This window comes from Penicillium oxalicum, chromosome I (genome assembly GCF_001723175.1).
Source record: "Penicillium oxalicum strain HP7-1 chromosome I, whole genome shotgun sequence".
Classification (NCBI taxonomy): Eukaryota; Fungi; Ascomycota; class Eurotiomycetes; order Eurotiales; family Aspergillaceae; genus Penicillium; species Penicillium oxalicum.
In genome coordinates this window covers 1,172,145-1,197,314 of record NC_064650.1, presented here as the reverse complement: position 1 = coordinate 1,197,314, position 25,170 = coordinate 1,172,145, and the positions used below count along the sequence as shown (strand labels likewise).

General features: G+C 51.9%; 9 protein-coding genes across 9 annotated transcripts; 3 read left to right on the top strand and 6 right to left on the bottom strand.

Moving 5' to 3' along the window:
- Nucleotides 1-354: 354 nt before the first annotated feature.
- Nucleotides 355-1,702, top strand: POX_a00408 (uncharacterized protein; the record flags this gene model as incomplete). The annotated part of the gene is made up of 2 exons (XM_050109350.1): nucleotides 355-538; nucleotides 663-1,702. The coding sequence occupies 2 exons, from the start codon at nucleotides 355-357 to the stop codon at nucleotides 1,700-1,702; spliced, it is 1,224 nt and encodes a 407-aa protein (XP_049973118.1).
- Nucleotides 1,703-5,115: 3,413 nt separating this feature from the next.
- POX_a00407 (uncharacterized protein) lies at nucleotides 5,116-5,959 on the bottom strand (the record flags this gene model as incomplete). The annotated part of the gene is made up of 3 exons (XM_050109349.1): nucleotides 5,116-5,285; nucleotides 5,341-5,756; nucleotides 5,841-5,959. 3 exons carry the CDS (start codon nucleotides 5,957-5,959, stop codon nucleotides 5,116-5,118), a joined length of 705 nt encoding a protein of 234 aa, XP_049973117.1.
- Nucleotides 5,960-6,388: 429 nt separating this feature from the next.
- POX_a00406 (putative bHLH domain-containing protein) lies at nucleotides 6,389-7,400 on the top strand (the record flags this gene model as incomplete). Its single annotated transcript, XM_050109348.1, has 2 exons — nucleotides 6,389-6,956; nucleotides 7,057-7,400. 2 exons carry the CDS (start codon nucleotides 6,389-6,391, stop codon nucleotides 7,398-7,400), a joined length of 912 nt encoding a protein of 303 aa, XP_049973116.1.
- Nucleotides 7,401-8,467: 1,067 nt separating this feature from the next.
- On the bottom strand, nucleotides 8,468-9,562 carry POX_a00405 (uncharacterized protein; the record flags this gene model as incomplete). The annotated part of the gene is made up of 1 exon (XM_050109347.1): nucleotides 8,468-9,562. The coding sequence occupies one exon, from the start codon at nucleotides 9,560-9,562 to the stop codon at nucleotides 8,468-8,470; it is 1,095 nt and encodes a 364-aa protein (XP_049973115.1).
- A 1,018-nt stretch (nucleotides 9,563-10,580) lies between these two features.
- On the bottom strand, nucleotides 10,581-14,502 carry POX_a00404 (uncharacterized protein; the record flags this gene model as incomplete). The annotated part of the gene is made up of 6 exons (XM_050109346.1): nucleotides 10,581-11,549; nucleotides 11,648-11,755; nucleotides 11,809-11,957; nucleotides 12,030-12,165; nucleotides 12,231-13,945; nucleotides 14,040-14,502. The coding sequence occupies 6 exons, from the start codon at nucleotides 14,500-14,502 to the stop codon at nucleotides 10,581-10,583; spliced, it is 3,540 nt and encodes a 1,179-aa protein (XP_049973114.1).
- Nucleotides 14,503-15,215: 713 nt separating this feature from the next.
- On the bottom strand, nucleotides 15,216-17,654 carry POX_a00403 (putative Xaa-Pro aminopeptidase P; the record flags this gene model as incomplete). The annotated part of the gene is made up of 10 exons (XM_050109345.1): nucleotides 15,216-15,463; nucleotides 15,516-15,560; nucleotides 15,628-15,712; nucleotides 15,769-16,603; nucleotides 16,667-16,712; nucleotides 16,769-16,990; nucleotides 17,068-17,129; nucleotides 17,190-17,355; nucleotides 17,445-17,504; nucleotides 17,579-17,654. 10 exons carry the CDS (start codon nucleotides 17,652-17,654, stop codon nucleotides 15,216-15,218), a joined length of 1,845 nt encoding a protein of 614 aa, XP_049973113.1.
- A 1,271-nt stretch (nucleotides 17,655-18,925) lies between these two features.
- Nucleotides 18,926-20,197, top strand: POX_a00402 (uncharacterized protein; the record flags this gene model as incomplete). The annotated part of the gene is made up of 1 exon (XM_050109344.1): nucleotides 18,926-20,197. The coding sequence occupies one exon, from the start codon at nucleotides 18,926-18,928 to the stop codon at nucleotides 20,195-20,197; it is 1,272 nt and encodes a 423-aa protein (XP_049973112.1).
- Nucleotides 20,198-20,427: 230 nt separating this feature from the next.
- POX_a00401 (uncharacterized protein) lies at nucleotides 20,428-21,881 on the bottom strand (the record flags this gene model as incomplete). Its single annotated transcript, XM_050109343.1, has 4 exons — nucleotides 20,428-20,740; nucleotides 20,835-21,004; nucleotides 21,067-21,494; nucleotides 21,557-21,881. The coding sequence occupies 4 exons, from the start codon at nucleotides 21,879-21,881 to the stop codon at nucleotides 20,428-20,430; spliced, it is 1,236 nt and encodes a 411-aa protein (XP_049973111.1).
- Nucleotides 21,882-22,872: 991 nt separating this feature from the next.
- On the bottom strand, nucleotides 22,873-23,608 carry POX_a00400 (uncharacterized protein; the record flags this gene model as incomplete). The annotated part of the gene is made up of 3 exons (XM_050109342.1): nucleotides 22,873-22,971; nucleotides 23,006-23,240; nucleotides 23,421-23,608. The coding sequence occupies 3 exons, from the start codon at nucleotides 23,606-23,608 to the stop codon at nucleotides 22,873-22,875; spliced, it is 522 nt and encodes a 173-aa protein (XP_049973110.1).
- Nucleotides 23,609-25,170: the final 1,562 nt, after the last annotated feature.

Here is a 25,170-nt window from a genome sequence, read left to right as displayed (position 1 = left end):
GTAACGTCCATTCATTGTACGGGCTACTTCCGAGCTTGACTCTTCACATAAGCCTACCATCTTTGATGTCCCCCAGCTCAGGGTAAAGTGACAATTCTACAGTGACTCTGGTATCTCTCCATCATCGTCCCATTGTCCTTACAATCCCCCCCCCCCTCTCTCATCGTGGCCTCAATTGAAGTGGCGTCTATCCGGCTCAGGCTGAGAACCAGACCTGCCAAGTTGTATTCAAGGTTCGGCGGATCCCTCACAACCAGTGTCTTGACCTTGCCCCTACACGGCATCAAATACAATTCAAATCCGAAGGGACCTTTGGAGATTGTAAGACAGTTCTCAAATAGCCGATTTTTCAGGATGAGGATCGCCACACTTCAATTTGCGCCGAAGCTGGGTGATGTTGAGGGGAACATCACTCGTGCGAATGAATTGTTGAAACGAGGGAAAGTCATCGCGTGTGATGGATCGTCGGAAAGGATGGAGGTTGGAATCGACGGTCTACGACCTGATCTTCTTGTTTTGCCAGAATTGGCTTTGACGGGTTGGTGGTTTCACTTTTTTTTTTCTTATTTGCTTTTTTTTCTTCTCTCTTTTCGGTTTTCGGTTTTCGGTTTTCTCCTTGATATTGTGCGAGGGACGAAATGCTGACATGCTATGGTTTTCAGGATACAATTTTCCTTCGCGGGAGGCCATCAAGCCGTTTCTGGAGACTGCTGGTGATGGAGTCAGTTTCAGATGGGCTTGCGAAACTGCCAAACGGCTGCATTGTAAGGTTTGCATAGGCTATCCAGAGATTGAGAATTGTCGCGAAGGCTCGGCCTCAACCAAGTATTACAATTCGCTACTTGTGGTTGATGAGTCGGGTACGGTGATTCACAACTACCGCAAAAGCTTTCTGTTCATGACTGATGAGACCTGGGCTGACGAGGGGGATGTGGAGCTGGGAACTTGTACGCTCCCGTTTTCATCGTCGAATGAGTCGTCTGAGCCCAAGATGGACAGTTCCCATCAAAGCAGCGAAGAAGAACCCGCTCGTCGACAAGTTCCTACTTCCTTCGGTATCTGTATGGACATCAACCCTTACAAGTTTGAGGCGCCTTACAAAGCCTACGAATTTGCCAACCGAGTGCGAGATGCGGGTTCGCAGCTCGTAGTGTTGTCCATGGCCTGGTTGACGCATATGAGTCAGCAAGAAATGACCAACCTGCGTGGGAAGCCTGACATGGACACTTTCAGCTACTGGCTCAACCGTTTCATGCCGCTGATAGAGAAGAGGATGCGGCACGTGGGCGACATTGATGGCGACTCGCTGCGCACCCCAGATGAGACCGAGATCAAGAGGGCGGTTCTCGTCTTTGCGAATCGCGCTGGAGAAGAGCCCAGTGCAGATGACACAAAGCCTGCAGCGCGGTATGCGGGGACAAGCACGGTCATTGCTGTGACGCAGCGGACTCGGAAGGCTGCAGCCGGGACTACATCCGGGTTGGAGTCACGAGAGAAGCACCCTGCAGGTATGATCGACCTGGAAAAGACCAGTGAGGATGCGAGCGTGGTCGATACCAAGATCGTCTGCTGGGATCTCTTGGGCGCGGCGGAGGAAGGGATTTGTTTTGCGGATACCACGGCAGAGCCCAAAATGGTGTTCCGGCTGAAGCGCAGAGAAGGTCAAGGCGACTCGGACGAGGAATCAGATGAATCAGAGTAACAATTGGTTTTTTTTGTGGAGAGACTAGGTATCTTTGACGCTGGATGTAGGTGTGGGTGACATTTCGTAGCGTTCTGTCTCCTGTCAAAGGACTAGTGACGGCTGCCTTTTTTTTTCTTCTGTTCTCCAGGCTTTTCTGTTTGCCTCGCATGCGCGCGAGGCTACTACTTACCACATGAGAAGCTCGATCTTCCAAATATAGTTCTTCCTCGTATCAGTCCAGTCCGCCGCCACAAAAGATCTTCTCGGACTCTAGTCCTTATCCTATCTGTTTTCGGCGGCTGTGGCGATCGTGCTTGATCGAATAGGAGACAGCTGTTGGAGGTTGAAGTCGAGAGTGTGGCGGGTTTACTTCTGAAGGCAAGCACCCATCCTACGTGATTGACCATTCGGGTCTCTCCTCCCGGTCACTCCGTCTCGGCCATCGGTTAGAAGATCGACTTCTGCAGCCGTGCCCCTCCTTGGCCTCCACCCAATTTCTGTCTCACATGGGTCGCATGACCGGGTGGTCGGGGCTCAGGTGTGGCTCGGGTGAGGACAAGATTCACACGAATGGGTGGGAGGAGGCGCGGGAGGGGGAAGGGAGTCAATATGGTTTAGCGGAGCAGGTTGGATGTAACCTTTCGCGCAGGAGAGAGAAGGGGAGGGTGTGAAGTGTTGAAAATGGAATCTTTGGGGTAGGCGTCGAGGAGGAGGTAGAAAGAAACGGCGGGGGGGGGGAAAGCGTTCAAAGAAGTAAAAATCCTTTTACAAACCCAAAACGAAAGCGAGCCATTTCCCTTGAAATTTGCGACACGATAGGTTTTCTTGTATATCGATGAGGTGGTACATGTAGGACTACGCTGAATCTATCACACTTGAGTCAACTGATACACTGTATTCAGTTACCAAGAAGAACTGTCGCATCGAGTCAACTTGCATCTTTTCTCATGATTCTTCAAGATACCTCTCACCCCCCACCGATGACTTTCAAAGGATAAGAGTAACTCATCCTGGTCCATTAGTTCTACCAATAATCATCCTGGGTTAGGGCGACTTGTTCGGGATCACGCAGGACGGCAGATGGCGTGCATCACCGCGTTGCATGATGACGGCATGTCGAGGCACAAGAGGATGTCAACTTGGCGCAGACGCGGATTCTTTTTGATCCTTTTCGCCGGAGCACTTCTCAAATGCGACCGGTGACTGCCCTTTTGATTTTCTTTTTTTTTTCTAGATTAAGATGTGCGGATCTCAAGAGGATGGCAAGAAATACCAAAGCATCCTCGTCCTTGTTACAGCGTCAGGAATGTATCCCGTTGTCGTGGTCGAGAAATCAAGAACGAGTCCGTCATGTTGGCGTTCAAGCGCGGACTTTGTCGAATTCGCTCTCCGCCCTCCGGCTGGTCGATCAGTGGTCCGTGCAGACGGGGACTCCACCTAGTTGACACGTGATTGATACGCTCTGGGCTAATCACATGAGTAAGTGGCAGTGGTGTGCAGCACAATTCTGTACATGAGGAGATTTTGAGAGAGAGAGAGGAGGGGGGGGCGGGATGCTGACTCTCTTTTCCAAGCACCTGACCTCACGGTTGCCGAAAAGGGGAAGAAGTGTGTGAACAAGGAATAGAAGAAAATTCAAGGGACGGGTGATTCGATCGGTCAAGAGCAACCTTGGAGGTTTCATAGGAGCGATCAAGATCCCAGCAGGCGGGGAGGCAATAGCCGTGCAAGGACCCGTCAATTAGTACATTCTCTCGGAACATGTGGTGAAAGAAACATCCAACTGATACTACAATGCTTTGGCAGGAGGGGTAAATGCCTGTGGGATTTCTCCGTTCGTGAATGGCCCTCTCGGCGGTATGGACTTGGCCGGGGCTCTTGAGAATGCGAATTGGATTTCTGATTCCCTAGTCAGAAGAATTGTATGAATATAACTCGATTTCGAGCTCACGCCTTCCATTCATTTGCCTTTGTTCTATCTGACTGTTATTCGAAGAGAAGTCAAGTCCCTGTCTGAGCGCCAGCGACAGCATTAGAATTGAAAAGGAGATGGGAACAGGATGATTTGGAATTTGGTAGTGGGGATGTAGCGAGAACGGGAGAATGGATGGTAGAGGTGATGGTAGAAGAGCGGACACATTTCCAGTCACTGGTCCATATATGGTACGTACTGGTAACCATGGTGAGAATGAGTGAAGTGAAGTCAAGTGATGTGATGTGACATAAATCAATGAAACACTGACCTTCATTGACTAGAACCTACTAGGCTTGCGTCTTAGCCAATCGTGTCTTAAAGAGGGTCAAAGTAGGTAGGGATGATGTAATGTGACTGTAGGGTACAATACTACACTGCTGGAGAGAATTTGACCCATCACGTCCAAATACAGTACCCAATTCTCGGCTTTTTCGATACAAAAATGACCCTACTGGCTTACACATTCGAGGTCGTGTTTGCCATCATGCAGTGTTCGGAATAGATGATGCTTGTGCCTCCCATCCCACGAGAATTCTTCTACCCTCTGACTCTCTTGCCCACGATTACCGTAAGAGGTCGTAAGTGGTCAATTGAATTTAGAGCGAGAAGGCATTCCATTTTCTGAGAAAAATGAATCTTCGACGTAAATAAGTGGATATGGGGTGGTTGGGCTCGGTTTAAACGCGATAACCGTGCCACGACCTGCAAAGTTCCCGCAAGTCGGAACTTGGTATGTGCGAATGGTGATTCAACCTATCCTCATCCACTGAAGCGAAGGCGACATATAATCAGCAGTAGGAAGATATGAAAATCGTCCACTCTTGTCATAATCAGCTTCTAGAAACACCAGGAATGTACCTCAGGCCAACCCTGTCAGGAGTCCAGACTCACAGTACGCTGTACACGAATACGCAACTGTTTATTAGTAGGGTTTGATCTAATCCCTGGACTCCATGTGTGACACGTACTCCCGTCTCGTGGCGGGTCCGAGGCTACCTGGATGAATATAGGGTCAGTGGTTGATCCAAAAGACTGGAAGATCTCGTGACCAAAGATGTGGTTTGAAAAAGCTCCCCCTTATTACCGTCTGAATTATTTGCACTTTTGCAACAACTACCAGTGAGCGACATCGATTCTACCCGACTTCACCAAATATTATTCATATTTATTCATCATGGAAGTCCATTTTCTGTCAAATAAGTCGCTTGACCTCGCGCAATTGCCAAAGGTTCCTATTCGCTCCCCGTTGAGATCATCTAGAATTCGCGTTCCATGTACGACCAGAAACAGATTGCAACGTTCCGAGATATGCTAGTCTCGTTTGCCTCAAACGATAAATTTAACGTAGATAGCTTAGACACAATAAATTCCGTTCAAAAGTTTCCGAACACTTTGCTACAAAAAAGGACCCTAGGATAGCACTCTTCGAAGACAACGAATTGCCACCCTCGCAGGATCAGGGGCACGCAGGTACCGAAAACCGCACGATATCTGATGCAAATTTGGCATAGGAGGATATACCGGATGATGTGCTATCGGAATTTGCTGGTTTTGGAATATATATCTCAATTTGAGTGCGTCGAAATTCAAATTTGAATAGATGGGTTGAATTCATGAGAAAGCCGGCTGTAGGATCAAGCCCACTCACATCGAAGATGTGAGTGGGTCGCCGCATGCTTACTGCTGCGGCCACTGATACTAGTGGACACTCCATGTCCATCCATGATCCGGGCCGGGCCTGTTGCATCGCTGACATAATCCACACACCCGCCGGCGGCGCGTTCCAGATGGGCGATCGGGTCAGGCGACGCAGGCCCCCCCCCCCCCCCCGGAATACTGCGCATTTGGTCCGCGTGCAGTGCCATAGTCTTCTCGCGCGCGCTCTCCTCCCTCTTCCACGTGAGCAGTCCTTCCAACTCGAGTCGTCCAACATCCCTAAGAAGAACATCCCTCTTTTCCATGTAAAATCGTGAGATTGTGGTCCAAAGCTGGTCAGATCTCATCTCTGCCAAACTGGTGTTCAAATTTCTCTCTCCTGTCAATTTCGGTCTTTGTTGCGACTTTTCCCGATTGTCGAGGACATCGCGAACAACGTGACTTCCGGTCTGTTATTGTCCGTGGCAGGTGACTTCCTGTCAGGTGATAGATAGGATCATCCAGAGGTAACCACCCCCGTCATACCCCCCTTTCATTATCGCATCTCTCGATGACCTCCTCGGGTGCTCATCGCTGGCGCTGAGCTCGGTGCGAGCTTTCTGCCCCGATGTGTTCTCATCGTCTGTCTGCTTGGCGAGGCACATTCTTGCCCCCTCTCCTCTCCACGAAAGAGTCGCCACGGTCGCTCAGTAGGTGACGCGCCTCTCTTGGGGCGGTCGCTGCGTCCGTGGACGGCTCCAGGTCTTTTTGGATATCACACCAAGTTCATCCCGCACTTGATCGCATCACTGCGGTTTGCTCAAAATTCTTGGTCTATTCAAATTGTCTTGCTTGCTAGCTCACGATTTGCGCGGTTTGCCCGTGTGAGGGGAGAGGGAGAGGGGCGCGTTATTTTCGTCCGGGGCACATCGGTCGCTTCAGTGTCAGGCCCCGAGGCAGATCCATCAGCCAACCCTCCGCCAGTGGCTTACCTCTCCCATGCACTCTCTTTTGCATTCAAGCCCCCTCGGTGCTTCAGTCTTTCACATCACTAACTTGGGCGCTATTTGCGCGCTCATCTTCTCAAGACTGACATGCCTGCTGCTTTTCAGGACTCTTTTTTTGAGGCAATGTCTGACCCTACCATGAACAGCCCAGACGGCGCGGGCGGCAAACGCAAGCGTGAGGGCTCTGAGGACTTGGGCCACGACGCGCAGCGTCTGAATCGATCGTCCCACGGAAGCAACGGCAGCATGCCGGATAATCAGCATGCCTTCAGCCACTCAATGGGCTATGACCACGGTCTGGGTAACGCAGGATCTGAACTCAACATCGACCAGCAGATTCTCCAGCACGTCGGTCCCCAGAATGGATTGTCGGATGATAATGCTCTTACGGCCAACGCCAAGGCCGCGCTGGCCGCGCATGCTCCCCAACACAAATACCCTCCGCCCCCAGATGCCGCCGCATTCGACGCGAATAACCTCACTCAAGGTTTGAATTTCGGGGATGACATGGGCCAAGGGCCCATGCCGGGCCCGCACAACCACAATTCCACTGCTGCCGCCGTTTACGCTGCCCGGGAGGCTCAAAGCATGAACCAGAAGCCCACTGTTGGGTCCCCTGAGTGGCACCAGATTCGCAAGAACAATCACAAAGAAGGTTTGTCAAATGCCCCTTTCATGGCTTCCCTTCTCCCCCCCCCCTCCTCCCCTGTCTCTGGTCTTCGCCCCCATGAACTAACCCGGTCTTCCTCCTTCAGTTGAGCGGCGACGACGTGAAGCCATCAACGAGGGCATCAATCAGATTGCTCGGCTTGTTCCAAATTGCGACAAGAACAAGGGAGCGATCCTACAACGCGCAATTGAATACATCTGCCAGCTGCAGGAGGATAAGAAGAACATGGATGAGCGTTTTGAACAACACAGTCTGACAGCGAATCACGCCATCAATGAGATCAGCGCTTCCAACCAGAAATTGAAGCAGGAGCTCAGCCGCCGCAACGCGATCGCTGCCAAGTGGCTTCAACGCTGCCGGGACGCTGGCCTGGAATTCGACGACTATGAGGAAGCCAAGGAGCTTGAGACTCTCGATGGCTTGGAGTAAGCCTGATTTTCCCTGTCTTCATCTTTGCGGGGGCTTTCCTGTCGTGAATGACGCGCCATGACTTTTTTGTTGCGTTTCCTTTTATCTTCTCTACTTGATCTTCTCAGGTCTTGCAATTTTTGAACATACCCTCATCTTCGTTTTGTGATCTGGCCGTCCTTGAGATCGGATGCCTTTCTTTTTATCGGGCTTTATCAAATGGTTATGGAGCAGTCTATGTGCGACGGGTCTCTAACCATTGCCTCATATTATGCGCCCACTCTCATCTGCTTACCGTTTCTGCTGAGGTCCCAGCTCGCCCCTCGGCCACCTTTGACAGTTTCTACGCGATCATTGCCTGGGCATGAGATCGCGATTCACGCACAGGCGCTTATCACTTCTCCTTTCTTCGGACCTCTGTTTCCCCACTCTATTACATGGTCTACATCTGCTACCATGCCTTCTGTATTCTGATCCTTGGTTTATTGTTTGAGGACGACTCGGCGCAGTCTTTGGGTGGACTCGACTTTTTTTTATCTTTATTTTTGGGGTTGACCATAGGACTAGGGCAATAGTACCAACTTTCTATCATTACTGCACTTCTCTACCTGAAAGTTCACCTTGGACTGCTCTGAGCTACAGAAGAATAACCCTGCCGTTGTGCACTCGGTTGATGCGTACGGGGGCACATTGGCCTGATTGTAGGTATCCATGCCTACGTGGGTAATGAACAAGCAGGGAGCAATGGGGGCCTCGAAATCCGGTATACTCTTTGAATCAAGTCAGCCTCTTCCATGCACCGGAGTCCTTCTCATCTACGCCTGTGGCGGATACTCCGAGACACCCATCAGGTTTGGTCACGACAGCTGCACTACAGTGTCTATCAACCCAGTATACCAGATCGACAAACCAACTCTCCGAAACATTCGACGCAAATGCGGAGGTAGACCAAACTGGGACTATTAAATTCAATTGATCTTTCTAGAAACGCCCTCGCTGTTTACATCCATTTCACAACGACTTGACGGATTCACATCCATTCAAATCAAATCAGATCAAAAAAAAAAGTGAAGAGCAACGAGGAGAGTTTACAGGTTCTTTAAAGCCTCGTACGAAGCCTGGGCGGTAGTTCCGACATTCTTCACGACAACGGTGGAACCAGACTGGCCGGTGACACGGATATCAAAGGAGTCCGCACCGAAGCCGGACGACTGCTCAAAGTAGTTGTAGTCGGTGCGGGTCGTGCTCTGCCAGGTGTTTCCACCGTCGGTGCTGACCTCGAGCTTGGTGACGGGCTCGTTGGCGTTGACGACCTGCATGGAGAACCAGTACTTGGAGGTTCCAACCTTGTTTCGCACGGAGAGGGGACCGGACAGGTCGCAAGGGGTGTAGGCCCAGCTGATGGGGATGATACCGGCGGAGAGCGCGGAGAGCTCGCCAAAGGCGTCCTGGAAGAGGTCGAAGTGGCCGGCCTCGCATTCAGGGCACTTGTCGACGATCATGGCCTTGATGGTCTTACCGTTGGGTCCGGTCACGGCGACACAGGCACCGCACTCGGCGGCCTTGTCCCACTTGGCACCGGAGAAGGCGGTTCCGAAGAGACCGGCGGGGAGAGTGTAGCCGGTGAAGGAGCAAGTGCCACCGGAGAGGTTGCCGCCGTAGAAGGTGGCCTTGCCGGAGGATGAGGCGGAGGTGTCAACCTGGTGAGCGTTGGTGGCAGGCGAGGAAGACTCGACTGAAGAAGATCCAGAAGAGGGAGAAGACGAGGACTCATCCGAGGAGGATCCAGCAGGGGATGAAGAGGAAGAAGAAGAAGAAGTGGAAGGAGCAGTGGTAGCGGCGGCAGCAGCCGGGGCAGTAGAAGTGGATGAAGCCGAAGAGGTGTAGACAGGAGCAGCCTGGGCAACGGAAGAGGTGATCGGCATGACCACGTTCTCAGTCGAGAGCTCTGCAACGACAGCAACGGTTGGCTCCGGACCCTCCTCGGTGGAGGTGACGGCGTTGATCTCAGCAGCAGACGAGGGCATCACCACTTCAACAGCTGGAGCCGAAGTTGGGGCGACCTCTCCTTCCTCGTCTCCGGGGCCGAGGGTCAAAGTAGAGACAGAGGCCTCTACAGCCACCACGGACGAAGGAGTGGCGACGTATTCGGGAGCAGCGGACGTGGCAGACGGCAGGTACATGGTGCTATAGCTCGTGTACACGGCGGCAGTGTAGCCCTTTGGGCACTGGCTGTGCCATGGCGTGCACCGAGATGCTTCGCAGAGGCGGTGGCGGCAGCGCCGACGAGGATGGCGAGAGCTTGGTACTTCATGATGGAAGAATTTCTCAAGACAATTTGGCAAGAGATTGAAAGTTTTCCGACGGTCACGAATGATCGATCGGGGATTGTTTAGAATGAAGGAAGAAGCGAAGAATCGCAAGAGTCTTTGGGCCGAGTAATTTCAAGTGCAATTGACACGGTAATCTGAATGAATGGACGAGGGGATCTCAAATCCCAATCTGCAATGTGTAAGAGAATGACGACTGTCGCAGACAGTTGAGATAGTTGAAGCGATTCGCGAAGAAAGAAAGATAGCGAGAGAAAGACGGAGAGAAGAGGCGAAAGGAGTTCCAATTAACGGCCATCTTGACTTAAATTGACGTGGAAATTGGGTGCAATGGAAAACTGACAGGACCCCCGATCTAGAACTCGATCGGGGTCTGGACGTTTTTCCATTAATTGCACTCCTGCAGCGAAATAAATGAAACTGCTTGACTTGAAACACCCGCGGATCCATAGCGCCCTGGCTGATGCTCGGATGATACCGAAAAGGGAGTCACCCGCCCCCGACCGGGTTTAGTTCGATGGAGGTCACGAAAAGGTGATTGGTGTAGAATTGTAGGCTGGAACGGTTGATTAAAGTGGAAATGACACGCCCAAACAAGGACTGCAACCCTCCTGGTCTTTGCCGGAACCCCGATCGAACTACTGACGTTGCGGATGCAGCCTCGGTCGGTCCGTTCTGTGATCTCACAGTTAAAGGATCCAAATGGATCCATGGCTAAATCGAGTTGCGAGGGGGTACGACCTCAAGCACCATTTTCAATGCAATCGAGTTAAAATAGAAAAAGAGAAATTGTCGTGGACACGATGGGGGTGGAGCCATGACAAAGATAGCAAAACTGGACTCCACGGCCCTGCTAGCAAGATACAAACAACTATCGCGCATCCCACATAATCTCGTTGAGGCGTAACAAGGCATCAGCACTAGCTTTCTTGGCTGCCATAAAGTCCTCTCGGCTTTCGGCACCTCGTGGTCCACGCGAGATTTCCGAAAAGCAAAGATCCACGAGAACTCGGAGCTCGTCATAGGTAAAAGGCTCGCCATTGCCAGCGGCCAGAGCCTTGTCACCCTGCGATGCGAACGCCTCCTTCTCATCTTTTGCGTAATCCAGCGCCTTCTCAGCTCCCTCCAGGAACCAATCCAGGAACTTTGCACTTCGAGGCAAAGCAACCACTTCTTGGGACGCCGACTCATTTGTTCTGGTGGCGGCGGGATCAATGATAATGTTCTTCAGATTCTGCTGCAAAACAAGCACATCCAACTGTAAACGCAGAGCGCCATTCTCATTCATCGCGCCAACGTAGCGCGTGCATGTCACAAACACTCGATCAATGAATCTCGCCAGCCCCGAAGCAATGAACCAGTGCTCGGTGGGGCCCAAGTAGGTCGAGATGTTGGTATTGAAGCTCATGAGGTCAGAATTGAGTTGAAGAATAGACGGCGATGCTGCGGTTGGTGGATTCATGATGATGTGCCACCAGTTCTCCGTTGAGCTGGGCGATGGAGTCAGGGGCTCCGAGTTTCGTATTGTGGGGGGGTTTGGCCCAGACATTGATTTAGTCAACATGTGGATAATACCACAGCGGATGTCGATGTGGAGAGTCAAGAGGGCGGTGGACCCCAATGCTTGCAGCGATTTGAGGGTATGATCGAACGCAGTCGCTGTCTCCCGGTTCAAAGGTAGGTAGACGGGCGCGTTGATGCTATCACGCTGCGGCCTCATCGCCCCAAACAAAGTCCAGCGGCGAGATGGACGATCAGTCGTAGTGACAATTGATGACTGTGGCTCTGGGGAGGAGTCGACGACCAGCCGAATCTTCGATAAATGACTCTCGAGCCATTGCTGTAGTAAGCCTGTCAGAGCACTTCCTCGAAGACTTCACCTTTTTCTCAGGCTATGGGGGGAAGGAAGGAAGAGGGGGGGGGGCAATATGTGCATACCATGCTGTTGTACAGGAGCGACAAAGACACAACAGACTTTGGATCCGATATGATATCATAAGGCTCCAACGGAGTCTCGTCGGTTCGCTTAAGGAGAAGGTCGATTTCCTGATGCTGTCAGCAAGAACTCCACCCGTAATGTATTCTAGGTCACGCCATACAGTTTCAATAAGGGTCTGCTTCTTCGCGCCGGGTCCTCTCCAAAGCTCGTCGACCACATCATGAATATCGCCCGTTTCAGCAAAAGAAGCAGCGGCTTTCAGGCGAACTTCGCCGCCGTGATTACGGGCAGAAACTTTCGTAACCATGGCTTGAGATAAACCATTAGTATTCATCCATCTATCCTCGCTTTGGACCTGGGGCACTCTTGGTCAAAGCCTACCTTTGTACCATCCACAGCATTTGTCGTAGTATGTCACTATTTGGTCGATCAAGAGCTGTGTAAATGCCTGATCATGAGGAATGCTGGAGAGCATTTTGCTGAATTCTTTCACGATAGACATGAACTTCACCGTGCCCTGTTGAGGAAAAAAAAGGTTCATTAGTCTGCGAGCATATTGTTCCGGCCACTTGATTCGCCAACCTTGAAAATCGGCCGTGGTGAGACCTTCGTCCACTGCGGATCCTCTGTGAAAGCGTCGGCGGCGATGAAGCTGAGTGTACACAGATCGGTAACTGTCTCATCCAGCTGCGGCAGGAAGACGTTGACCATGAAGTCATCCAGGAATGACGTGAGCGTGGTCATGGAGATGTCGGAATCGACAGGGACGATGTCTTTGAGACGCTGAATGAAGGACAAAGAGGGCGGTAGCAACAGTCTCATATTGAAGACACTGGGCTCAAGGAGGATTTTATGCCCAGTTCCGGAATTTGCTTGCCTTGAAGGCAACGCCTCGCTGACCGACGCCTTTTGTCTGGTCTTGGACACAAGGCCCGGCACGGATGACTGAAGGATCTCATCCAGTTCGTCTTCCTCTGCTTTCATCTCCGAACTTTGCTCAATGTCAGACAACTTGAACATCTTTCTATTCTTGTCCCTGTTGACTCCCAGGTGTCGTCGTGCAACGGCCTCGTCGCCTTTCGTTCTGAAAGATGCTTCACCGTCCGTTGCCAAGTAATCGTGTAGGAGTGAACGTATTTCACTCTGCAGGAGCTTCCACAATTCCTTGAATCCACCGCAGAGAGCATCGCTCTTGACAGCACCCTCTCGAGTAATGATGGCTGTAATCACGTCATGGATCACTCTGTGGCCTTCCGCAATGGACTCGAATTTTGCATAAAGTGCAGTAAGGAACTCTGTCAACACGAAGCCACGTTCCTCAATGTTTTCAGTCGGCAGACTTGACTTGAGTTGATTGTCATGGGAGGAAAACGTTCGATTGGGGACCGGGTAGCGGGCGTCAATCTCGGCATTCGTTTTGTCCACCACCGCAAAGAGTTCCACGGGGAGACGCTGAGCAATACGATCAATGGCAATGTCGAGATTTCCCATCTTGTTCAAGGCCTCGATCAAAAGTTGGATATATGAGAAGGTGTCTGCTTCTGGATTTCTTGACGCATCTTCCACCATTGGGCTGGATCCATCAAATTTGGCCAAAAAGCTGTACACAGGTCGTTCCCATGAGCGATTCCCAGCCCAGCTACTGGAGTTGAGGTCTCCCTCACTGACCGGGGGCTTCCACCGGTCTGCACAATATGGGGACTTGAGGTAGAGGTGATCGTGCAACTCTTCAATCAAGATATCTGTCAAAGAGGTCTCCTGATTATTAAAATAGGCACGGACATCAGCGAGAGCCCCAATGTCCTCTAGTTCGGAGCGACGGAGCAAGCGGAGTCCAGCATGCAACACCTCGACCGCCGCAATGAACCTCTTGTCCGAAATACGAGACTCGAGTTTCTCAGGTAGCGATTGGATCTCCTCTATCTGAGCAAAGAGTTGCAAAATGTCATCGTATTTTTGCGACGATGTCGCCAGCCCTTTCAACTCAGGTTTCGTCGACAAGAGACCAGATTTCGCTTCTTCGAGAGAATGTCTCAGATTCCGCACCCGGCTCTGGGAGCTGGAAATATTCGATTGAATCATGTGGTATGTTCCGATCGAGCTATTGAAGCCCTGGTGATGCTCGTTCACAATCGCCTTGAGAGTTCTCTGGATCTGCTCGTACATGTTGAGAAAATCGGGCTCCCGGTCCGCCTTGCCGAGGGTGCTCGTATCCATCAGGCTTAGTGCGACGTGTACGGGAATACATTCAGAGTCGGTCATGAAATCCCATTCACGTTGAATCGCCTGGAGAATCTCTGGCAGAAAAAAAACATCGGTCAGCATGACCACAACAGATGGGCGTCAACATCCGGCGGGGAAGCAAAGACGCGCTCGCAATATTGGACAAACCTTCGACGGATCTCATGTCGGCGGTGGTGCCCTGCACCGGCCTCGTCGCAGGAGTGTATCTCGCAGGACTTCTATCCTCGCCGTACCGCGGCGCATTTCTCGACCGAGTGTCCCTCTCCCCCTGAAACCTTCTGTCTGCGTCGCCATTCCGCGTGCGAGACCGTGAGCTGGACTGCTGTGGTCCGGATCGTTCTCGGTCCGCCCGATCATGTCGGCGCTCGGGGGACGATGACGATGCCGGTTGGGCGAAGGATGATTGCTGTGGTGGCTCGGGGTAGAAGCCTCCGTAACCGCCTGGACGACGATCGCGATTCCCTCCTCGATCGTCCTCGGGGCTTCCTGCGCCGCGGTCATTGAAGCCGTCCACTCGAAGGTTGCCATTGCTGTAGGCCCCGTCACCGGCGTCGTACCGGCTACTACCGGGTTGCCCGTAACCGTAGCCGTAGCCGTTTCCGCCACTCATTCCAGACGGTGATTTGGCAGTGATGTGTGAGTGGATGGGGCCTGGGCTGCGGTTGCACCGTCGGGCGTGAGCTGCGAGAAGGGGCGTGGAGTCGAGTGAACGGCAGGCGGGTGGGGTCTCGCAGGTCTTCAATGGATGTGGCTTCGACGCGGTATATGGTTCAGGCGAGCACTTCTCATTCTCGAGTGGGGGAAATGCTCAGCTAATGTCGAATTGCGGACAGGATCGAAACACGCAACAATGTAGAGAGAGAGAGAAAGACCTGGTCAGGGTTGGACAGGTTGCGAAAGTTCCGAGAGTTTGTAGGGTCCACACAAGCTTGCCGTGGACCGCATTCCGCGGGCCCAGGTACCCCGGAGGTTGAGTTCGATGAAGATGTCTTGGTTCTGAGAGATAAAAGGCAATTCTGCTACTTGACACGCAGGGAAATACCTCTTGGGGGATAGATAAACAACGTTAAGCATAAGCCATCCCAGAGGTCTATTGAGATTTTGATTGCGCTGGCAGTAAGAAGTGAAGAATGTTACTTTTGACTGTCAAATTGTCAATTGTCCGTGCCGCTCTCCAGCCCCGGCTTGATTTCGGCCTCGGTCTGGTCAGGAGTCATTTGAGGCGATCGCGTAGCTTTGACCGTTTATGGATACCATAAGGCCTCCATTAAGATATATGGATTTGAGTGTTTTGTCTGTAGTCTACAAATAATAACCCAGTCTCTATTTAGAGATAGGCTGAGTCTCGCGCTGAAGCCACTTCAGAGTCAACTCGTCGTCCTTGAAGAAGTGGTTGGTCTTCTCCCAGACCTCCGCGTGGTAGTCATTCAACCACTTGATTTCATCGTCACTCAGGAGAGAGGGCTCCATCAGATTGCGACCGATCGGAGTCATTGTGACATGCTCAAAGCCCAACCATTGCTTGTCGCCAAATTTGTGGTTGGTCTTGGCTTCGCGGGCCATAATAATATCTAAAATGGATCAGTCCTGCTTGAATTCAACGGATCTGTCATCGGCACTCACTCTCGATGCGAATACCAAACTTGCCATCTTCGTAGTAGCCGGGTTCTGGACGTAGGAGTTAGTATGAGGAGCCCATCCAAAGAGTCATAGAAGGGGGGGTGGGGGTTCAAACCATTGGATAGCACATGTCCCACCGCGATGGGGACTTCGGTGTATTGAACACGGGTACCGATTCCCATGGGTCCTTCATGGACATTCTGTCAAGAGTCAGCATTTGAGAACCACCAACCCACACCAAGAATGAAATGCATACCAAGAAAGATCCAACTCCGTGCCCAGTGCCATGGAGGTAATCCAAGCCCTCCTTCCAAAGATACTGACGGGCGAGCACGTCAATAGCAAAGCCGCTGGTCCCCTTGGGGAAGACGGCAGTGTCGATCCCGATCATACCCTTCAAGACCAGAGTGAACGCTTTCTTCTCGAACTCAGTCGGCTGCCCAAAGTGGAACGTGCGGGTAGTGTCGGTGGTTCCATCCAGATACTGACAGCCGGAGTCGCAGAGGTAGATCGCAGCAGGGTCGATGATCGAGCAGCTGCCCTTCTCCGGCTTGTAGTGAATCACCGCACCGTTGGGCCCGGTCGAAGAGATTGTGTCAAAGGACAGACCGGCAAAGCGGTCGTGCTTGGTGCGAATCTGTTCAAGCTTGTCTGCGCCGTCGACTTCATCCAGGACGGTCTTTTTGTTGACCAGCTCATTCTCCAGCCACGCGAAGTACTCGGTCAGCGCTGCACCATCACGGATGTGACACGCGCGCATTCCTTCCAACTCTGCCTTGTTCTTGACTGCCTTGGCGTCGGCGATCGGGCTGCGAGCCTCCTCCACTTGACCCTCCCCACCGAGGTTCAGGCTCAGAGCCCAGGAAGCTTTATTGGAAAGCAGGAACTTGTTGGGTGCCTTTTCAGCGGACTGGCTGCGGGCTGTACTGAGAGCCTTGGCATCGGCAAAGATAGTCTCGTAAGGTTTGACAATGACATCCTGGCCCAAATGGGCGGTCACCTCGGGGGTGAGCTTATCGGCTTCGACGTACAGCTCGGCTGTCGTGGGCGTGATGATCGCGTAGGAAAAGAAGACGGGGTTGTAGGGAATGCTAGGCATCGTTAGCAAATAGTATCTGTGGGAAATGTGCAAGGACTGGCGATGAAATTCTTACTCGCTTCCTCTCAAGTTGAACAGCCAGGCAATTTCATCCAGCATGGCTGTAAAATATCGTGAGCTTCCTGAAAAGCGCTATTGGGGCGCGAGAACGACATACAGACAACAAAACCAGCCTTCTTCTTCGTCTCCAATTCCTTGCGGAGCTCGGCAATCTTCTCCTGGAACGGCTTTCCGGCGTATTCAACGGGGTGTACGCGAACCTTTTCTTGGGGGCGCGAAGGACGGTCCTTTCCCCATACCAAGTCAACCAGGTTTGATTGGATTCCCACCAACGATGAGCCGTTCTTCTCGAGTGTTTCCGCAAGCTTGCGTGCACCGGCTATCACGAGCAACAATTTGTCAGAAACGGAATTTTCAACAAGGTCAAGGCTCCATCATCAAGAAATTGGCACTTACAGGCAGTGATCAAGGAAGGATCCACACCGACAGCTTTACCACCTTGCGCCTCTTCCGTCGTCCTGGGGGGAACATTAGCGACCTATCTCCCAAGTCCATTGCTTGTAATGCGCAGTCTGTACCATTCTTGCCAGGTAGGCACACCTTCTGTGCCCTGCTTCAAGAGATGCCAATTGCTGTCCAGTTGTTTGGCGGCTTGATTGAAATAACGACCGTCGGTAGAAAGGGCAGCCTTGGTCAGGGAGATGATGGCAGTACCGGCCGAGCCGGAAAAGCCCGAGATGAATTCTACACGCAGGGAGAAGATCTCAGTCATCCGTTCAAGAAAATTGATAGAATACTCTGATTCTTGGTTTGTTATTTTTTTTCCAACTGACCTCGGCGGCCATCGCACGGCGCAATATATTCCGACTGGTGGCTGTCCTCGGATGGAACGACTGTAAGATGATACTTAGCAAAGACACCGTCACGCATCAAGGATTCCAGGTGGGCTGGCCAGCCGGGCACCTACTGTAGAGGTCCACTTGATGCTCCTTCATCAGCTGACGCAGCTGCGTCAAGCGCTCGGTTGTGTTCACGGTCCCCATGTCGATGATCCAGCGAGGCCGAGAGGTAGAGAAGGCTCGAAGCGGATGAAAGCTCAGTGATCCTGATGATAATCGGGGCAGGCGAGTTGAGCGAAGAAAGAGCATGGGCGCCGGATGCAATCAGGCTCGAGCGAGAAGGTAATCGAATTGCCGCGGGGGTAATCGAGAGGCGTGGCTAGCGAGGGGTACAAGATAGTCCAGTCACTTTCAGGTCCCCGTTTGATAAGAAAGCTTGGGGGTGGCTACAATCGGCCCGGTCGCGTGGGTTAAAAGGGTCCGCACCAGCGGGCGGACTCGCTCATAGGACGACGGCCGGAGACTTCACCCTGGGTCCATTGCGCCAAAGTGTCAGGTTTTCGAACTCGCCGAGGCCTCAGATAGTAGTGTTTATCCATCGCGGTCGTTTGTACTGTTGTTACATTGCGGGTAGTTTGAAGAAAATAACGACCACCGTTTGACATCTTGTATTCGCCAAGCCAGTGGTGTTTGAACGGAGTACGGGGTCTAGAGTCTCTTGATTCAGGGCCAGGCGTTTGAGGCGCCCGACAAAGCCTTTGTGGCATTGATCAGGTGCACTTTAGGCTATTATGTCACTACAGCCCTCGGTGGACTGGAAGCTATTGAGCTCAGTACCATCGTCACTCGTCCGCGCCATTGCAGCATGGAGTCCGGGGAAGAAAGGTCCGAGACTCTCACGTGATGGCATGCGACTCAGGTCCCTGGGGATTTGTGGCGGTAAGCAACCCGATTCCGACCCATGGGCTAAGACAAGTTGTCCGAGGAATCAATGCTCATCTCATCTCAGGATAGATCTTCGTCCATCGAACATGCTCACAAGTGAGTTTGCGTGGTATCTCAGTGAGCTGATCTCCGGGTCTTGAGATCAAGGCCACCATCCAGGCGAGTATGCAGTGATGCATTTCTGTAGCACCGCCTGATGTGGCGGTGCACTGCATGGAATTATAAAAATAAACCGTTTCCCCGATTCGGCGCCCAACTGGACTCGAGAAACGAGGCCCTGCAACTGGAAGGGACGTGCTTGAGAGTCGGTGGAGCTGCAATTCCTGGACGCCAGTTTAAAACCCGTCCGCGTCATTTCCATGGCAAATACGTCCGTAGACTTCAAGTGCCTCTGAATTGCATCAGATTCCCGCGCAGAAATTCAATCTCCCAGTACAATCGATACCACGCAGGGGCTCCGCTGTCTTGGCGTCTACCGGCCATTGTGCAAGACCCTCCATCAACCAGTTCTGTGCAAGCTAGAAGATCGCATGGCTCGGATTCATAACACTCCAGAATCTGCTCTGTCGCGTGCCGACTCCAGGAGCGAGGCCACCACGTGTAGAGGCCTGACGACCCAAGGCCGGCCCTGTCGTCGCGCTTTAGCCTCATCCGCGACACCGTCCCCGGCGGCGACGCCTCAAAAGAAAAACAGTCACCATGGTGTGACCGACAGGTCGGAATTATATTGCTGGCAGCATAAAGACCAAGCCGAAAGTGCCGTGCCCGCGCAAAATCAACCGGGGACTCCAATCAAACCCCGAACGAGCATCGACACGCTCATGGATAGACTGGGCGTACTCGAGATTCAAGACAAACCGTCCACTCGACCAAAGCCTCCCCGTCAGAAGACGAGCTACCAGCAAGGTCCTGGGGAAAAGCGCCGCCCGAAGAGAAGAACGTTTTGCTGTTTTGAGATAGTCGACGACGAAGACCAGTCAGTAGCGCCAAAGCCTCGACCCGTGCAGAGTCGCCCGCAACAAAACGTGCGACCGCCCCCGACTCAAACACTACAGCGACCGACTACCCCGCAGGGAAGACATTCATCGTCATCTTCGCAGACGCCGGTGCTGCTATCATGGATTCCCGGACACCTCTCCCCACAGACAACATCGGTGCTCTTGGCAGAGCTGGCGAAGCCAATCTCGGACGCCGATGAGGAAGGCTACATTTACATGTTCTGGATAACACCTCAAAAGTCGACACGAGATGGCCAATCGCCAGTACCGAGAGAACTTGCTGCGTCTATCATGCCCACACACCACGAAGACCACCACGGCAGGTTACGCCCCCCGGGCCAGACCCGCAGTATCAGCGACGCCATTAGTGCGGCGAGAGATCTGGACGCTCTGACCGCAAAGCCGTCGAACTCAAGCCCCGGCGCCATTCGTCTGAAGATCGGTCGCACCAGCAACGTGCATCGTCGACTCGCAGAATGGACTCGTCAATGTTCCTATGATCTGACCCTGATAAGATACTATCCATACACACCATCATCTGCGTCCCAATCTCCCGTGAGGAAAGGCTCTGCCACCTCGGGAGGATTTCCGCAACCGGGCAGAAAAGTCCCGCATGTGCATCGCGTCGAACGATTGATTCACCTGGAGCTGGGCGACCTGCGTCTACGTGATCTGGGCCGTTGTGACGAATGTGGCAAAGAACATCGGGAATGGTTTGAGGTCGAGGCTGCAAAGGAGGCATTGCAACGGGTCGACGATTGCGTGCGACGATGGGTTTCCTGGGCCGAGTCGATGCCTCGATGATATACGAGTGCGGATGATGAAGTCCGTGGCTTTTGTGTTAGAAGCCTGCACATAGAGAATACCTGCATCGCTGCATTGAACATTGCTGTGATTACATATTACTAGACGCAAATTATCCCAATCATCTGCACTCTACATAGACATTCCTTTTGGTAGAAAATGTGACCAGTGCAAATTTGGTGACGACCCCTGAGCGAGGGGACGCGCGTGGGATCAATGTGTAGTGGCTATCACTCAGGCACCTCACGAATCCCATACTCAAACATCTGGTTTGATTGGATCGAGTTGCGATCTCTCATCTTTTCTGCTGATTCGCTGCCGGCCACTGGCACGCGGTACTCGAAGCGCTGACCGACGGCCGGCTGACCGCCGTCAGGTAAAGCATAAGGGTACGGCAAGTACTCGGGCATCAAGCCCAGCTGTCTGAGAACCGATCCTTGGTCCCAAGAGATATGCTCGTGGTAGAGTCTATCTCCCCGGATATTAATCACGGCTGTGAATGGTACCCCCACATGCTTGCGTGTCGGAGGAACTCCTGGCAGTCTGTAGGGTGCAGCATCAGTAGATGTTGTTTCATTTTGAGCAAGCGCGAATGTTTTTGGAAATAGCTTGGGACTCCATCAAACAAGGCACTTACAGCCAATCGAGCCGCTTATCGTGGGTAAACTTGAAAATGAATTCGTCCACCACCCTGTCGATACCCACTGTTCGACTGATCAGCTCGAGATCTGTGTCGTCCGAATTGTTGAAAATAAAATGATGCAAATAGAACCGAGACAGTGGTTCGCGTCCAATGCCACCAGTCAACTAAGGGCAACATTAGCAATTTTGAAGGATGAATCGATCTGGTCCCATCAACACCGACGTACCGTGGGGACGTGGTTCACATAAGGCTGATCCACCATCGTACTCATGGTATGCTCAACGGAACGGTCGGCAAATTCATAATAGGTGTGCTCTTCCCAGATCCGTTCAAGGTCGAAATAGGGGCCGTTCATGATAGGCTTGAGAAATTGCAACGTGCGAGTATGCGAGACAGACTCTGCCCAGTAGTCAAATTCATCTTGGAAGGGCGTTGCAAATAGGTGCGATTTAGCATTCGGATAATAGAAGGTCTTTGGACTGTCTTCCTGACTCGGGACGTCCGGTCTTTTCCCAGCTAGATGTCTCAGGATCGGGAACTTGACAGATTGTGAGATTGAGCAGCTGGAAGCATTGCCGTAAACGACACCCGCGACGATTGTTGGAACCGTTTCCAAAGCCGGGACTGCGCCGTTCCATAATTCGGAATCGTAGGCTATCGTCATTCATTAGCACAGTGCGAGAATTTCGAATAGCACACAAGACTACACCACCCACCTATCAGGCCGATTTGTCCCTTTGGATCGCACTTGTCGCAAGCTTCCAGCGCTTGGACTGATTTGACGAGTGCCTGCTCTGGGCTCTCTGTCAGAGCCTGCCGTTGAATCTCAACTACAGCGTAGCCCTCTTCAGCCCACTTGATCAGATGAGACGGGACACCGTCAATGATCGATGAGGACTGGTCTGTATCGGGAGCAAGTATAATGAGCCCAGGCCCATGTCCCCGACGTGACAAGGGCAACAAGGTCGAGATTCCCGGTGCCAGGTCAGTCCGCCGTAAGGCCGGAAGTGGGGGTGGGGGCTGAGTGATGTCGTTGAACATGGTTCAGCGGTAAAGCCGTTGAGAGTATGTCACGAGTTGTTTGAAGTGAAGAGTATGCCGTCTTGATCCGGCGGCTTCGGGAGGGGGCAAAGCTCAGGTGGATCGGAGAATAGAAGAAGTAAGTACTCGGTGAGGCTGTTGGAGCGGAAATCGCGATCCATGATCGGCCTCGGCTTTGGCGTTGTACCAGCGTAGCTCCGCTTTGTTCGGACAGTCATAGGGCAGATCAATTCTACAGAAAATATCTGGGCGCGCCGTCCATTGGTTGCACCCGATCATTTTGCTCAGACGTCGATTGAGAGATCCTATCATGTCTCATCTTCGATTGCCATTGAGCCGGGTTCTTGAGGGAGAGTTTCGGATCCACAAGGGTACCATTGCTTCAGTAAGGTTAAATGTCAGATGCAACTGGAAGCTTGGATGTAGACAAGCTCTTTTAAGCCAAATTTGGGAGCGCGAGTGCGGATAATGCAAATAGTCCAGTGACAGTCGAAGTATTCACGAACTTGAAGCCTTTCACCCCCTGTCTCGTAGACTTGCGTTGATCATAAATTAATGGACTCCACCATGCGACAGGACGATACCCAGAGGCCTGGTCTCGGAGGATCATCGAAAACAATCATCTCCAGTCGTCGAGTTCGATGTCAATTGCACTTATCCCGCGCACAACCCTCGCAACCTACACTCCGGCACTTAGATTATGTATTGAATCCTGCCTATCACTCATATCATGCATGAATTCATCTATTTTTTTTTTCGCAACTCTCTGCCATCATTCCTTAAATGGAAATGTAAAGCGCCCTACGCCCTACTCTTCTCATATGCACTGCGCGATCAGGATCCACCTGATCATGAGAAAGGCCCTCCGCAAGCACTCACAGTCGTCAAAATATTCTCCGAGTCTGTGAGACACAGCGTCCAGTATCATCACACACACACACATACATACGCACACAGTGGAGTAGATCCAGAAGACCGAAATACACCTACCTCATTTTAGCTGGCCGGGCTTCGCTCTCGGGATCTGCAGCAACATCCCGCCGCTACCCATCAACCCCATCCTGCCGCTGGATGATGTGTAATGATGAAACTGTGTTATAACAAAACAATACATAATTACATACACACCCGGTGTGATGGATGTGTGTATGGTTACGTCCACCAATCCTCGTACCAAACTCCAGTGGACCAAATGCCCAAGCCCGACGGATAGAGTCGGCCATTTGAGTCGCTCCGCCTTCATCCCCAGCAATTCGAGCAAGTACACACACCTCGGGCTGTGGCAGGCACTCTTTTGAAAGCAGCGGTTGGAAATGGTCAAAAGCTGGACGGACAATCTTCAGATTGCCGCTGGGCCGCCTGTCAAGTCATTTACTGATTCGAGTCTCAACCCACCATCTCTGAACACAACAGTGATGGAATTTTTTTTTTCCTAAAAAAGAAAAAGAAAAGAAAAATAAGAATTACCTTGGAATCGGACAATGCAGCGTGGTAATTGATTGCAACATTAGTGCCACCTCTACCGAAGAGGAGACTTACAGAACTCCAAACTGTACACTCGGACACAGTGAAGAGCTGAGGCGGGCTCGAGAGTCTCCAAGTAAGCGATCTGCTAGGTCGGCATCGTAATGTTGATGCCGATGCGGCATGGGTCCATCTCGATCAGATGAAGTCACGAGAGGCACAGAAGAAGTACCGTACACATGGACATCGCACCGCTTATCCATTGGAAATCATCAAATCTAGTACCTGAAAGTTTACGACTGAAACATCTCGCACACATATTCGTGTGGATCCCTGAACTGCTTGTCGACAAAGAGCGCGTCCAATTATCTTCAGACCTGGGGGGCAGTTAGACTGGTCCGTGGTGATTGAGCCACCTCGGAAGACAAAAGTATGCTGTATCGAAGGTATCTATATGATGTATTGGCAAAGTTGATATCCTAATATCAAGAGTTGTAGGTACCAGAGAGGCTTCAGGCATAATCAAGTACTCGAACAGTCGTCAAAACCAAGCTTGCCGGTAACACGACACCCTCTTGTTGAGGACATCTCTAATCAACTTGATATCCATAGGAGAAAACTGTTCAGCGTCGTAGTGAGGCTAGGGAACATCTCCTCGGTTCTTCCATGGGCTGGGCCCTTTTCAGTCGACACTCTAAGAAATGGCCTCAATCTTAACCAGGGATGTAGTGTTTGTGCTTACAATGTTTTTGAAACATTCAAGCAGGGAAGCCATGCCATGGTCTACGACATGTAGTGTAGGAGAGAAAGAGTCCAGAGAGGAAGACTCTACAGGATGTAAATATCGATGCTTGATAGGTGTACCTCGTCGTTAATCCCCCCCCCCCCCCCCCCCCCCCCCCCCCCCCCCTCCACACCCCCCTGCCCAATGAATCACACCATACACTAGATCAGTCTCGGAGGCTTCTACTCTCTTTAACGCTGGCTTAAAAAATACAATGCCAGGCGCCAGCATACCGCATAGTTTTCCTACTACGTGACATGCACCAGTACTGGAGCAGACCCGGTCTTCTCGTGCCCATGTCCAGGAGGACAGATGAAACTTGATACTCACATACACACACACGTGGTGTTTACATTGGCCCGGAGTCAACAGCCTATCAGATGCTGTACGGGAGACACTTTGACCCTCTTCCCATTCATCCATCCATCCATCCATCCATCCATCCATCCTTGCTCGAACCTGTCAATCTGAAGGATCAATTGACTCACAAAAAGATAGACCACCCAAGCTTTTTTTTTTGAAACGAGTATTTACAACCCGCCTTTGAATGGGAGAGTGGGGAACGATTGCCTCTATCAGAGCAGCCTCGGTCAAATGTTCTCCGACCGAAAAGGGTGACCTGGCACACCTTGCGAGAACCGAATGACCGGTGGTGGACACCGTTTGCTCGTAAAGCGGACAACCTTTTTTTTTACTCTTCACGTCTGAATTCAGAAGGTGGCAGTCGGGGTTCACACCCGCCTGATTCGTCCCGGCATCGGATCGGTGGATCACTGGAGACTCCCCCCTTGAGTTCCGTTGACCAAATCGAGCTGGTTTTGAGACCCCACCTTCTTTTTCGTTGGACCCGCGCTAACGCCTGGTGGCAACATGATTACATCGGGGTTGGACCTGCGATACATGGGCTGGGATGGTCTCCTGGAGTGGATGGAATTCCGCAAATTGCTGGGCCTTGGCAAAACTTACAGCGCCCGCACGAAAGGATTGGGGGAGAAAAATCAAAATTCTGTGCTGCCAAAGACCACAATTTCGGCCGAGAGA